This window comes from Necator americanus, chromosome X (genome assembly GCF_031761385.1).
Source record: "Necator americanus strain Aroian chromosome X, whole genome shotgun sequence".
NCBI classification, from domain to species: Eukaryota; Metazoa; Nematoda; class Chromadorea; order Rhabditida; family Ancylostomatidae; genus Necator; species Necator americanus.
This window is the reverse complement of record NC_087376.1, coordinates 19197102-19211847: the sequence shown is the minus strand read 5'-3', so window position 1 is coordinate 19211847 and position 14746 is coordinate 19197102. Positions and strand designations below refer to the sequence as shown.

At 41.6% G+C, this 14746-nt stretch overlaps 4 protein-coding genes across 6 annotated transcripts; all 4 read right to left on the bottom strand.

Moving 5' to 3' along the window:
• Nucleotides 1-294: 294 nt before the first annotated feature.
• Nucleotides 295-1032, bottom strand: RB195_024155 (uncharacterized protein; the record flags this gene model as incomplete). Its single annotated transcript, XM_064211832.1, has 2 exons — nt 295-455; nt 957-1032. The coding sequence occupies 2 exons, from the start codon at nt 1030-1032 to the stop codon at nt 295-297; spliced, it is 237 nt and encodes a 78-aa protein (XP_064067713.1).
• An 8017-nt stretch (nt 1033-9049) lies between these two features.
• On the bottom strand, nt 9050-9937 carry RB195_024154 (uncharacterized protein; the record flags this gene model as incomplete). Of its 2 annotated transcripts, XM_064211831.1 has the most annotated exons (3): nt 9050-9059; nt 9152-9213; nt 9542-9934. In XM_064211831.1, the coding sequence occupies 3 exons, from the start codon at nt 9932-9934 to the stop codon at nt 9050-9052; spliced, it is 465 nt and encodes a 154-aa protein (XP_064067712.1). The 2 variants fall into 2 exon arrangements, with proteins under 2 accessions (XP_064067712.1, XP_064067711.1); XM_064211830.1 differs by lacking the exons at nt 9050-9059; nt 9152-9213 and having other exon boundaries at nt 9491-9937.
• A 60-nt stretch (nt 9938-9997) lies between these two features.
• RB195_024153 (uncharacterized protein) lies at nt 9998-10501 on the bottom strand (the record flags this gene model as incomplete). The annotated part of the gene is made up of 1 exon (XM_064211829.1): nt 9998-10501. The coding sequence occupies one exon, from the start codon at nt 10499-10501 to the stop codon at nt 9998-10000; it is 504 nt and encodes a 167-aa protein (XP_064067710.1).
• A 108-nt stretch (nt 10502-10609) lies between these two features.
• Nucleotides 10610-12525, bottom strand: RB195_024152 (uncharacterized protein; the record flags this gene model as incomplete). 2 transcript variants are annotated; one of them, XM_064211828.1, is made up of 4 exons in its annotated part: nt 10610-11473; nt 11534-11755; nt 11815-12252; nt 12328-12525. In XM_064211828.1, 4 exons carry the CDS (start codon nt 12523-12525, stop codon nt 10610-10612), a joined length of 1722 nt encoding a protein of 573 aa, XP_064067708.1. The 2 variants fall into 2 exon arrangements, with proteins under 2 accessions (XP_064067708.1, XP_064067709.1); XM_064211827.1 differs by lacking the exon at nt 12328-12525 and having other exon boundaries at nt 11815-12030.
• Between the last annotated feature and the right edge of the window lie 2221 nt (nt 12526-14746).

Sequence of the window (14746 nt, the reverse complement as noted above, 5' to 3'; positions counted from 1 at the left end):
TATATATATATATATATATATATACACATATATATACATATACATATATATATGTATACATATACATATACATATACATGTATACATACATATACATATATATATATATATATGTATATATATATATATATATGTGTATATATATATACATATATATATATATATATATACAATATATACATATACATATACATATATATATGATATATATACATATATATGTATATATATATATATACATATACCAGCAAAAATCCAGAAAAATTAAAATTTTAAGATCTTCTCACCTAGACTTCAAGAAGGGGCGAAGCCCAGTCGGTAAGTAATCATGAAAACTTGAACAAGGCTTCCTGTCCCTGCCTTATGGTGCCGAGCTCTTCTCTTGATGGAATCGACAGCTGGGAACAAGCCAACGCTTAGCTTGTCATCTCGGTGAACAAAGCTCCACGTGTGAACTAAGCAAATCACGACAGTGCAGAATCATAAACTGCGCTCAACACTCAGTGGAAACACTACGGGTACGTCCCACATCGTACACGCAGTGCCTCCACCGAGGATCTCAAGCGTAAGTGAATTATATCACAAGGAGAGATAAAACTCTGGCCACAATCCATTCCCATCACACAACACAAAAAAGACATCCTTCGCTGCAGACTCAGCGGAAACTCGTACGGGTATGATACAACATAACACAACCAGACAATTTCCACCGAGTCTACCAGTGCTAGGATGTCACTTCAGAAAAAGAAACAAGCATAACCTAACTCGGACTATGAAGATTACGGGTACAATCGAAATATGCACCTGTCATCCCATAATCGGAGCTAGAATTCAGCTCAAAGAACTGCACAGCTGAGATCTACAGCTAAAGCTCCTTAACAGCAACAAATCAACACCCACCAAACACTCACACGAAATATATGAGAAGAGCAGCTCTACAGAGCGGAAATACGTACCACAGAGCTCAATTTGCAGCCCACCGCTGCATGTTGAGTAGACAAATGAGTCCGCTCTCATCGATCCTCGTATCATGTGAATCTTGGATACGGCACTGTGATCGCCGCGGGACCGCAGTGCGAGTGCCTACTGTACTGGATATGAATGAACTGAACTTGAAACAGGGTCAAGCGTGGCGATGGGACACGACCTTCTCGAAAATGGACCGCCTCCCCCTTTCTTCTTCTTCTCCAACGTTCCAGCGACAGTTCTCGATTTCTGTTAATTCAATGTATTGGAAATGTTTCGGAAAATAGAAAATTACCCAGGAAACAAATGACAAAGAAATACCATTTACTAGAAGATGGAAGTTTGCTGGAATGCTGTTGAAATGCTGGTATTGAAATATTTTCGTTTTTATTCTATTCTAATTCTACTTTAAAGTCTGTGAATTAGCTTCAAATTCTGATTAAAGCACGTAATGCGACCAGAAATAGGATGGTCAGGTGCACAGGTCCAATCACAGACAGACGAAGACAAAAAAAAGCAAAAAAAAAAATCAACATTTTGTCTCTGCAATATGACAGTGTGGCCTTCTAGGTTCGATTCCTAGGTGAGGCAAATTTTTGCAAAAGAGACAGAAATTTGAAACAACTTACAACTTCTAAAAAATGAAGAATTTAATTTTACGTCGTACACGGTAGTTTAAAAGTGAATTTGAGAAAATTTAATTACCAAAAACGCTCAGATTCTGAGCACATTACTAGGTCTGGGAGATCGCGAATAACTTCGTCATGAGAGGGACAAAAGACAAAGTTTAGGTAGTTTTTGAGAGAAAAAGGTTTGCTCTAAAAAACAGGCACATCGTTGTTTTTTTTTCTACCTTATAGTTTAGGAATTTTGATGGGACAGACATGGGAAAATGGAATTTTTCCTATCTTTGTCCCATTAAAAATTTGGGAAAACGGCGAAGCCGTGGAGATCGATTGATAGCTGATAGAGAAATCCAAGTGGACTTCGACCGCAATTCACAACTGGGAACTGCACACTACCGTGCGACCCCCTTCCCTTGCAACGCCCTCCCTTTCGACCCCTGAAGGGAAAATACCACCACACGTTTGACCCTGACTTGGAAGCTGTGAAGTTTGTGTAGGCAATTGTCATCATTTCAGATATTTTAGATACGGTATGATTTTCTTCGAGGTTTCTTTTAATTCTTGAGGTTGGAGGAAAGTCAAGAGTTCCCCATCAGCACTCCATTTCTTGTATTTGCGGTATTTCTGTCACGAATACTGATGTGAGGAAAAAGAGCGTGTATATAACAATAGCTCATAGAAGAAAAATCTGCCAATTGTTAAAATAAATTCGAGAACTTCGGAAGATTGCTTGGGGCTAAACCAACTGAGCGATGTAGAGGAGAAGAATACAAGAAAAATCGATATTAGACAGGTGGGTTTTCGCGTGGCGCACTGATGGCCATGTTCGGCAAAGACGCTTTCGAGCAAGGTCCCATTGTTTTCAATACAGTTCAAGAGGAAATGGGAACGAAAACACTAGAAATCTATATAGTCGACACCTTTTGTAGGGAGCTTTCGTGTTATGGTTATATTGGGTTAGAGAAAGAACGTTGATGAAATTTTCCTTTTTTTTTTCTAGAATTTCTTGGAAACCAAATTAGAATAACTATATAGTAGAATATGGTCGAAGGTTCTCAAAGCTTTACTTGGAGGAGTATATAAGCGCCCCTTAGTATCAGCGCTTTTTGTGAGGAGAAATGTTCGAAGATGAGACTGTGCGATGCCTCAAAAACGAAGCCGAGTGTCTTACCAAATTGTCTACAAAACTTGGTTGCAACCAAAAAGCTATCGCCAATCATTTTCACGATCACGGCTTCTCATGAGTATTGCCATTGAGAACAAGAGTTGGGTACTACATGTTAACTATACGCATGAGACACTACCATTGGCTCTCTTTTGGCGATTCTGCTTGATTGCTTCTCTTTTGTTTTTGGTGGGATCCCCAGGGAATGCTGCATTTTCAAACTCCTTTCCCGCAGATTCACATTTACTAAATTGTATTATTCAGCTTCAAAGTTGGCCGACGATATTCGCCAGAGACACACAAGGCGGGCAGTGTCTGATATATTTTTTCATTATATACCGATCCCCATGGTGAGAAGCTAATTCGCCAAATAACCGCCGAACCCGGAATGGAAGTGATATTCTATGCTTTTTATTCCGCTGATTTGGTTCCTTCCGACCACCGCCTGCTTCGCCCCCTAGAGGATCACCCTCTGCAATTAGTACAAACTCGATTCTGAAGTCGCTCACTTTTTAGACTCGCAGCTGCTACAGTTCTGGACCATGAAAGTGGACGACCTACCAGATCGTTAAACACATGTTATAGATCATGGTGGAAATCATATAATACCATACCATTGGTTGAGCTGTCATAGCAATGAAAATATGAATGTTTGAAATGAATGGAACTTTTTTCGAGAACGTTTTCCTCAACACAGTATACGTGAGGAGTTACAGATGACTCTACGGCAGTATTTCGGCGCCTAATCTTAATCTTGCGGATTCAATCGCATACTATATCTTGGTATTTTGCTGCCGAGATATAATGAGCAATTTCATACCTAAGAGCGGCAAGGAAGTTATAGGATGCACTGTGCACGTGAGGTAAGGCGTCGTACGTTTGAAACCCAATTCAAGCAACGTGTAGGTCAGAAGATAAAATTTATCAGAAATGAAGCGAAGAGCACACAAATTTGCCGTCTATTTTCGGCGAATACAAAGCAGCAAGTCCCATAAGCGAGCCGTCTCCTTATCATACGGTCCGACAACGAGGGGACTGTGTGGATCCAGTCGCAAACAACTAACATCCACCAGGTGTTGTCAGAGGCAGTCTGCCAACGAGAATATAGTCTCGTCTCCTCGGCCATGCCACCCGGCTGGCACTAACTTCTCCCTTCCCCACTTTTGATATGTTATGTATGTAGTAATAAATATTTATAATATACATTTGAACTCCCCGTGCACATCGAGGATAGGACGGGCTCCCTATAACTTGATATGGATGTCACGGCCAGATCTTGAAAAATTTTAAAAACTTTTCTATAATGGGAACTAATTTTAAAGAAATGTAATAATCCTGCTCATTCCTCTATCTAGTAAGCACCACACCGAAAGACAGTGAGTATTTCTAATCCCTTTATTATTAACACAGCATGTTGTCAAAACAAAAACAAGAAAAGAAAGATAACCTTAGAAAACATAAAGCTTAACACTCCATGCGAACAAGATCCCGAATCCCGTGTTTTCTTACCAACACTTTTAATTGCTGCCGCGAAAGCTAGAAACATTAGATTTATATGCTCCTATTATGGAAGTATATATTCTATAGTTTTGAGCGAACTTAGTTGTTCTTTACAGCGATAAATTATTACATCATTTGTACATTCTCGTTTCTCCAAAACTCGTTGGTCTAGTATAACTTGTTACATGTTTTACACTGTAATCCCAAGTTTATATGTTAGTATCTGCACTATATTTATATTCCTGTTTCTTTGAAAATTCTAACGCTTGATAGCATACATAAAACTTGTTACATGTTTTCAAACTGTAAGCCCAAATTTATATGTTGGTTCAGTTGGTGCGTATCGTTAGGTTCCCGCAGCCTCCGTGGCAACCTATCCTAGGGGGAAACGACTGGCAACGGCGATCGATAACTGGGCTGCGCAGTAGTTAATAGTGTCAGCAGAGCATTGCGCTACGTTTGCGTTATGCCCCGGGCATTACATCGTCCATCTTAGGCCCTCATCTTCTAATGAGGTGCGAAACATGCCTCGCAGAAGCACGCTACCTCTGGTATTGCTTATGTACAGGGTATCGATCGCTTACGTATAGAGATACATAAAACGATAGCACACGAAATCCTAGAAATAGAAAATAACGGTGTTTTATTTGGGTAGAACAAACAAATCGAAACTTTTACAAACCACTGCAGTATCTTACATGCATTAAATACTCTGTATAAACACAAATATATCTATATCTTCTGTATAAAACGAGCAGGTTCTTGGTTTTACATTTTCTAACTTTATTTTGGAACGTTTTCAGGTTTATTTATGTTTTCTGATGCAGTTTTGTTCCTGCACAAAACTTCTACGTGGTCACAGGTAGCCTAGGAATGGCCTGCTCTGGCCTCTTCTGCAGGCACTTATTTGGCTGCAGATAATCGGTTGCGGGCACCTAACGACCGACCCTCCCCCTCCCCTTAGTTTGGGTAGTATGTGCGCGAAAATAGATAATATAGCATTTTAACTGTTTTCAGATGGCAGTTCATTAATTGCTATCTGTTTTATTTGTTCTAATTTCTTCATAGCTTAAATTTTCTCTTCTGGACTTCTTCGCAAAAAGGCCGGCCAACCAGATTACGTTACCTATGTATCTCTCCGCTTTTGAGCACTGTGAGAGAAATAATAAGAGATTGAAGACGCACTAGAATCGGCTAATTTCTCCGCGCCAACCTTACGCACTGGGTTGATTCCGCGAGACTACAATTGTTACGTCGAGTGAGCCATGGAAATCAATTTAAAGGAAAGCTAAGAATAGTGCAACAGCTTTCCAAGTTTAAACCCCCCTCCTTGTTTAACCTGCCTGTCAAAGAACTAACAATCAAAAAATGAGCCATAACTAATAACGTAATCGTCGGATGCAAGGCGTATCTCTCAGGGAGATATCAGAGTACAAAATTTATTCCACACCTACCAACAGCATGCGATGCAAATAAGCGCGTTGTTTCTTAACAACGTGTATTCATGAATAGAATAAACAAAAACAAGGTGGGATGACGATAAAAAAAGAGAAATCTTGTGCTACATCTTCACCCATATACATCGATAGTATTCAAACCACTCTTACCCTCAAAAATATAACTTATCCCGTCTCAAAAATCAGCATGGTACCTTTATCCTATCCCAATGGATAATGTGGTTTTTGTCTCACTTCCTGAGACAGACAACTTCAATCGTCGGACAATTTTTTCTGCATACCCAAATGAAGTTGAAGGAATAAACCAAAGACATTTTAATGCATAAAAAATAATTCACCCGTTCAACACAATATAAAATTAAGGTTCAAAGTTTCTGGCGCTTTGGATGCGGCCCCACGTTCACTTCAATTCAGAATCGTTTGAGGTTTACGAAAGTGTTAATGGCCTATAAAATGACTTGCGGTGGCTACCCGATGTGTCAAGTCAGTGTCTTTATCCTCCCGGACAAGTCTGTACCAATTTATCGACCCCGGAGAGATGATAGGCTTGGTGAGCACTAGGGCGGATTCGAACCTCCGATCGGTCGTGTAGGAAGCGGAACCTCTATCCTCAACACAATATAAAGAAAAGTCCACAAACCTTTTTGAAAACGAGCTTTCTAATGATGATCACATTCTTCTTATAAACAAAGTTTTTGAATTACTAGATTCTACACCACTCTCAGAAAAACCATTTCGCTACACACCATTTCCTAGATTAACACGCTCAACTGTTAATATGAACTATAAACAACTATCCAGTATTCTCTTTAAGAATAAAGATGAAGTTCTTCACAAAATTCTTCGCAACGATTCGTCTGCCGTTGCAAAACATATTTCGATGAACGCTGAACCTGATTTTAATTAATGATTATGATTAATGATTTATTTAAATAATGATTATTCTTTAACGCATGAACAACGTCAAGATCGAAGACATTTCGAATTGAATACCAAAACGCATTTTTTGAAAATAAAAATTGAAGAAATCATGAAACGTGATTTCAATTTCCTTTTCGACCGAATATGCTCTTCAAGCAAATTCAAGGGTCACGCAATTAAAAGCATAGCCTAGGTAAACCCCACTACTGCAGCCCGTATAATACTGAACAGAAACGATATCTTCCAGCAGGTAATGTTTTGATGGTCTCCTAGCGTGGACCATTCCAAGCCGATGTGATATAATTTAGAACATAACACTAACGGTATTTGTTACCTCATCATCCCAGTGCGCATAGGAAAATCTATCAACTTTGCACAACCTGGAACAAGAGATTTAACTACATCTAGCCCAATAGCTCGTTGTGGACACCTACCCTTTTGAAATTTACAATGATGGTACTAATCACTACAAATCCCCTTCCGTTTATGCACACGTATCTCATATTCGTACTAACCTTCCACCTGATTTAGCAACCCAGGACTTTGTGTTTAATTCATAACTAATTTCCCGCTCTGACCTCGCTAGATTATCTAAAGACATATACCTCATTAAAAGTCAGTCTAAACTTCCGGCTAGAGCTGGACTTCAGGTTTTCCGTTGTTCGCTTCACTGATCAATGAAAATTAATTTTCGTGGCATTTTATGCAAAATTAGAATTCTATTTCTCTAAACTCTTTTTTCTTTCTTTTTTTATTAATTTAAGCGAAAGATTCCATAGTTTTCTTTCTAAACGCGTAAGTTCTACATTTGGAGAACATTCAAACTTCAGCTTCTATCACTCCTTCGATACCAATATAATATAGACACAAATCGAAAGTATTACCCTAAGTATGTGTTTTCTTTCTGTTTTCTCCCAACAGTGATCACAGAATGATGTTTTAACGTAAAACGACGTGAACCACATCATCGAACTGATAAAGATAACGCTCCACGTCGGATCATGTAAACTGTTGGCTACTATTTAAAGGCAGCATACCACGAATCTGAGGTGGTGCAGATTTCAGGTGGAGTATTCGTATACGGGATGGGAGACTACGGAGGGAGGGGTGATTCCGTCCATTTCTTCCTAATTGCCGTAAAAAACGGCCCGGAAGATACGGCTTCATTCGTTTTGGCGCACCATTTTGTACAAGAGGTTCAATTGGAGCGCGCCAGTCTTGTGCGGCGCCGTATCTTCCGGTCCGTTTTTTACGGCAATTAGCAAGAAATGGACGGAATCACCTCCTTCTCCGTAGTCTCCCATCCCGTATACGAATACTCCACCTGAAATCCGTACCACCCCAGATTCGTGGGGTGATGCCTTTAAGCAGCCGGTTTCATTCGTGTTTTCACTTTCTGAGGAAGGGCGCAGTAGCCACTGAATGAAACGGTTGCACCACACCGGTGGACTCGTCGCACCCCCTTTTACGGCGCTGGCGCACCAATTCGATGTCGTGGGATCTCACTGCTTTTCATCATATATATATATATATATATATATATATATATATATATATATATATATATATATATATATATATACGGACTAAGCGCGTTATTATATATCATGATAGACTCATTTCGAAAAATCTACTCTCCATAAAACATGATAAAATCGAAAACATGTGAACTCAAAACCAGATGAACTTGAACAAGCGACAGTAAGCACTATATCCTCTATAGAGCCTAAAACATTGGAAATCCCTCAAATGGAAAAAAGATAAAATAGTACAGCACAGTGATAAAATAATTTTTGGAATTCTATACGTTCAGTTTTCCACAGTTCCTACTATCTTTCACATATTCATCTTCACATAGTATTTAATGCTAAAGCAACATCGCTTCGTTTTTTTTTATAACCAAAATAAACTCGAAATACAAAGAATACAACATCCGTACCCACCCTTCTTCCTTGAAGATAGATGTCAGACGAAGAAATCCTTTAGCTCAACACTCTTTAAACAGTGATAATGCTGAACTCGCAATTAGCTATCCCCTCTACATGAGAAGACCGCACTACAGAATCCTCAAGCACAACAGCAGTACTCCAATTGCTAATCAAACAACAAATATCGTGATGAAAGCATTAATTAACGATGTCATGGCAAAGCATAGCATTCCTAACGAAATTTTGTGAGATCGTGTTCCTGACTATATTTTTTTATTTTCACGGAAATTTTTTTTCCAGATATTTTCAGAGATAGAGAGATACCTTCACAGATCAACAATATCTTAAGAACATCTAACAAACTAGCAACAAGTTACTACCATAAAGCAAGTGGACAAGTCAAGAGATTGGTAAAAGTAATCACAGATTCTCTCACCGCATAATGTTCAGATGTTAAAGATCTGTGGTCAGAATTTCTCCAACCAATCACCTTTGTCTATAAACAAAAATATAAACGACACAACAAGATATAGCTCTAACTTCGTTGCGTATGGGAGACATCCAATCACTTAAAGTGATATCACTCACCCTTTCTCCCAAGCACCATATCCCACTCCACCGACAGCTTTGCGCATCAATTCAACACTGCCCTGCAAAGTAAATAATCAAAGTAATCCACAATAATCAAAGTCGAAGACCAAATTGCCAAACAAATGGCCATTTTCACTTTCAGAACAAGGTTTTCTCTAAGGACATTTCCATTGGAGATCTTCTACTACGTGACGATAGTGTTCTTCCCAAATTCACTTGACTTACTTACTTAATCGGTGGCCGATGTCATCGTCTGACGCGATTACCCGTATCTTCGCCGAGGTGTGCCGTCCTTGAACACAGCTCTGCCCAACCTTCTCGATCTTCTGCGAGAGCTTACACAGAATCAATCCATTTGTCGCTATTCCATATTCTGCGAAACGTTACGTCTCGCCTGAACTGCCTATCCACGCCGAGTGTCCTCAGGTCCTCTTTCACCACCTCAGTCCTGAACTTCCGTTTTCGGCCAGGTGGCTTCTTCCAGCTCGAACCCGACGAACTCCTCAGAACTCGTTGAACAAGGCGATCTGTCGGTCTCCTTAATATATGACCAAAGAAGCGAAGACGATTTACTTTAGCCACTTTCGATGACGGTGCAAGATGTTGATGTCTTCCACGTGTCATCCGCCGGTATACCACATCAATTTCTGTGTAAAGGTCTTCATTGTGACATACCCTAGGCCAAAAGTAGCCAAGTAGCCGTCTAAGCAGCTTTCGTTCCGTGCAGTCAAGCCTCTCCATAACCGTTGATGGTGCTGCCCAAGTCTCCGATCCGTACATCATGATGGGGCGAATTGCGGATAGGTAGACTCGCAGCTTGACTTCGTTGGTGATGGGGGTCGATCACAGACATTTCGTTAAGGAGTTAAATGCAGAAGTGTCCTTAGCGCATCTGTGCTGAACATCTCTCTCATAGCTGCCGTTGTTTTTCAGCGTACAGCCCAGGTAGCAGAACTCATCGACGAGTTCTATCGGTTGTCCGTCCACCCTGATTCCCGTTCGAGGTCTCGAAGAGATCCACATCTGCTTGCATTTATCAGGGCTTAGACGTAGTCCATAGGCTGCAGCCAGCTTCGATACAAAATTGACAAAATTTTGAAGTTTCGTACTGCTTTCCGCGAATATAACAACATCGTCGGCGTAGTCGAGATCAGTCAAGGGGCACCCTGATGGTGCTAAGACAATGTCGGCAGGACACTGGTCAACTGTTCTTCGCATAATGTCGTCGATGGCAAAATTGAATACGAAGGGTCCTGCCACTACGCCTTGTCTTACGCCAGTTACCACTTCAAACGGTGTTTTACATCCGGCTGGTGTTCGAACTGCAGCAGTTGTTCGTTGATTCATGTCATCAAGCAAGCGAACGAACTTTCCTGGTACTCCGTCGGCGCTGAGCGCGTTGAAAAGACGGCCTCGGCGAGGAGAGTCGAAAGCGGCTTCAAAGTCCAGAAACGCTTATTGCATTATCTTCGAATATCGCTGCCAGATTTCGATCACTCTCTTGACGATGAACACCTGTTCAATCGTAGATGGGCCAGGACGAAAGCCAGCTTGCTCGTCGCGCGTTGTTTCTTCGCGATTTTTAATGAGTCGGTCCAGGATAATGCGCTCCAATACCTTGTACATAACACGCAGCAAAGAGATTCCTCGATAATTCCTGGGGTCCGTGACGGATAACTTCTTGTGGAGGGAAATTATGATAGCGTGCCTCCACGAATCAGGTGTCCTTTCGTCTATCCATATTGAACGGATGATCTTTGTCATCTCACGAATCCCAGACGGAGGAAGATATTTTAGCATTTCTGCGCTAATCCCGTCGTCTCCACCAGATTTTCCATTCTTCATTTTCTGAATACAGACTAGAACCTCCGACTCGGTCGGTGGCTCTTCGTTAACCGCATACGTCGGTCTATGAACGTGTTCGAGTTCAGGAGTTGACGGTGCTAGTCGGTTCAGCAAGGTCTTGAAGTGTTCTCTCCAAATTGGAAGGAATGCTTCACCGACAGGTACTCCATTGGCATTGTTGAGGACAGGAGAACATCTTTTCATTTTGCCGCTATACTGTTTCAGTAAAGCACAGGCTTTCCGCGGGTTCCTGTCCTCCCACGCTTTCTCAAACTCCATCGCTCTTGACGTCCACTCGTTATCACGGTCTTGTTGCAGTTGACGACGCAGCTTCCTTCTAAGACGCTTTTCCTGGTTGAAGTCATCAGCGCTGCGCGCGACACATACAGAATTGTACGTGGATTTTGTTTCCGCAGATGCAAAGGCAAACTTCTTCCACGGCAATAGAACCTGGAGCGTTTCCCTTGCAGCGTCCTAGATGCACTTTGTGAAGGAATCTGCATCGCTAAGCTTCTTTCTCGTCCGCACTCCAACATGAATAGACACAAGTTGGCGGAATTTTGTTCTGCATTCATCGTCTTTCAGACCTGCCATGTCGATTTTCGGTTGAAGAGGAACTCCTCGGTTTCTCTTGTGCAACCGTATCTTGAAGCTGAGAAGAACTGGACGGTGGTTGGAGTCGAACACGAAGTCCCAAACAGCTTTAGATTTTCGGATATCTGACTGAGGAATGTTCGTCGCCAGAACGTAGTCAAGCTGAAGCTTAAGAGTCCTCATCTTCCGCTTGCGCTGCTCTTCATTGTTAGAAGAGCCACGTGAGCTGATGGCGTCGATGATTCGTGGACGTAGAAACGTGGAAGCGATGATGAAGCCCGTCTGTTCGCACAAGTCGACAGACGGTCACCGTTGTCCGACGTGCGCTCCGCTGGATAATACCATTTTCCTAGCATATCGGATTGCTGTTCGAGTCCCATCTTCGCATTTTCGTCGATTCCGACAATGACTACCTGTTGGCTTGGTATTTTAGACATCAACGCATTGAGTTCATCACAGAAGGCGTCCTTTTTGTTGTCCTCAGCGGTTTCCGTAGGTGCGTGAGCACTTACGATCCAGAGTTTACATCCTCTGCGATCCCGCAGTTGTAGAAAAGCGCATCTAGACGACGTTGAGCCAAATTCCTCCGCCAGTTTCTTGTAATCATCCCTCACAGATATCGCGCAGCCACCGACTTTGTTCTCATCAGCATCGCCGTACTATATGGTGTAATTTTCGATGCTGATGGTGGGCCGATCTCTCATGCGTGTTTCCTGCAGTGCAACAAATGGCACACAGAGATATCGCAGAAGTCTGAATAGAGCGGCTTGTTGGAGTTCACTCGATAGTGTTCGGCAGTTCAGCGTGACGAAACGAATGGTTGTTGCCAAAGATTCCATGCTCCCTTCAGGCAGGTGACCTTTCAGGTTATGGGCTTTGGCGATGTGCTGGACGACAGCACCTTTTTGCAATGTATGGGAATCTTTCGCCATATAACAGGGCAGGTTATGTAGCTCGTACGTTCCTAATGCGTACGCTCGAACGCCTGATTGCGTTTAGTTAAAGTAGGGCCACCAGATGGCAATCAAAGTCGTATACGCGGCCCCATTTCTGAAAGAAAATAACTAAATCGAAGCCCTATGAACTAAGCATTAGTCTTAGAGTATCTCTGACATGCAAGCTAAAGTTACTAAGAGAAAAAGTAAGATAGAACACCCAGAAATTAAGGCGCTCATGAGCGCCCCCTCCCCTCCCTCCCCTCTAACTACATCTTCCCCCATTTTTGTCCCATGGGTAGTAGTGCTCGTTATCTCCTGCTGATGTTTATGCTTTTGAGCAATCAAAATGCTATAACAAATGGGTGGGTAAAAGTTGAGTAGCTTTACCCCAAATGAACCCAATAGCACAATATTTTGTTTGTCATGAAGGAGGAATTCGTGCGCCTTCAGATTCGTTGTCCCTCAACACTTAGGACTACAACTATCTGTCATTCGGTCCGGTTCTGCTTTTTGCTCAGAAGTTCCAGATTTTTCCGAGCACACCAAAGTATGGCCCATTAAGATGGTATGTCCTAGTTGGCGACCAACTCTTTCCTCCTTGGTTTTTTTTTTTCTATTTTTGAGATTTCTATCTTCCTCTAAGATGCTCAGAGCGCGATCGTTTAATTATTATGAAGCAAGAAAGACCAAAGCTCTCAAAGAGATTAACCTGAGCAAACCGCGAGGGTGTAGAGAAGTTGGATGGAATTCCGAATGTGGTCAACAATTCTGTGGACGGTTATGAGTGTATGTGAACTTATCAGATCTATAAGACATGCAAAACATCTAACAGAAATAATATACATTGCATCAGCATTTTCGAATTTTGCTAGTGATTAAAAAGAGATTAACACGGTGCCGTCCAAATATTCTGATCCTGTATTCGACATCTACAGCCTTTCCTAATTTTGCGTTGAAATCCCCGACAACGAATTCATAGAAGGACTTCTCGTTGCGGATTACTTCCTCCAGCTCCTCGTAAAATGCGTCCTATTCGGATTCAGCAGCTGCTGATGTTGGTGATTAGTGGTTGATGATGTTCATGGGTTTTTGGCGCAGAGGATAGCAGCTGATGAATTCGAATTGGACGCGTTTTATGAGGAGCCGGAGGAAGTGGTCCGCAACGAGAAGTCCTTCTACAAATTTGTTGTCGGGGATTTCAACGCAAAAATAGGGAAGGCTGTAGATGTCGAATACAGGATCAGAATATTTGGACGGCACCGTGTTTCATGTCGTTTTGATTCTACTATATTAATTGAAATTAGAAAATATTATTTTACATTTCGTAAGTGCTTGCGTGACGTGTGTAGCTTGCACACACACCACCATATTTGACGCCTACTCTTGGTGGGATTTTGTGGCGCTGTGACCAGTATCATTCTCCAGCATCGACTTCATAGACTCTTCTCCGCTAATCTCTTTTTAATCAGTAGCGGGATTTGAAAGTGCTGGTGCTATTCATATCATTTCTGTTAGATGTTTGAATGTCTTATAGATTTGATAACTTCACATACACTCATAACCGTAGAATTGTTGACCACTTTCGGATTTCCATCCAACTTCTCTACACTCTCGCGGTTTGCTCAGCTTAATCCCTTTGAGAGTTTCGGTCTTTCTTGCTTCATAATAATTAAACGATCGCGCTCTGAGCATCTTAAAGGAAGATAGAAATCTCAAAAAACGAAAAAAACCAAGGAGAGAGTTGGTCGCCAACTAGGACACGCTATCTTTTTGATGTGCTCGGAAAAATCTGAAACTTCTGAGCAGAAAGCAGAACCGGACCGAATGACAGATAGTTGTAGTCCTAAGTGTTGAGGGACAACGAATCTGAAGGCACACGAATTCCTCCTTCATGACAAACAAAATATTGAGCTGTTGGGTTCATTTGGGGTAATGCTACTCAACTTTTACCCACTTATTTGTTATAGCATTTTGATTGCTCAAAAGCATAAGCATCAGCAGGAGATAACGGGCACTACTACCCACGGGACAGGAATGGGGGAAGATGTAGTTAGAGGGGGGGGGGGGGCGTCCTAATTTCTGGGTGCTCTATCTTACCTTTTCTTTTAGTAACTTTAGCTTTCATGTCAGAGATACTCTAAGACTAATGCTTAGTTCTTATGGCCTTGATTTAGTTATTTACTTTCAGAAGTAAGGACGCCACTGAGTGTCCTTC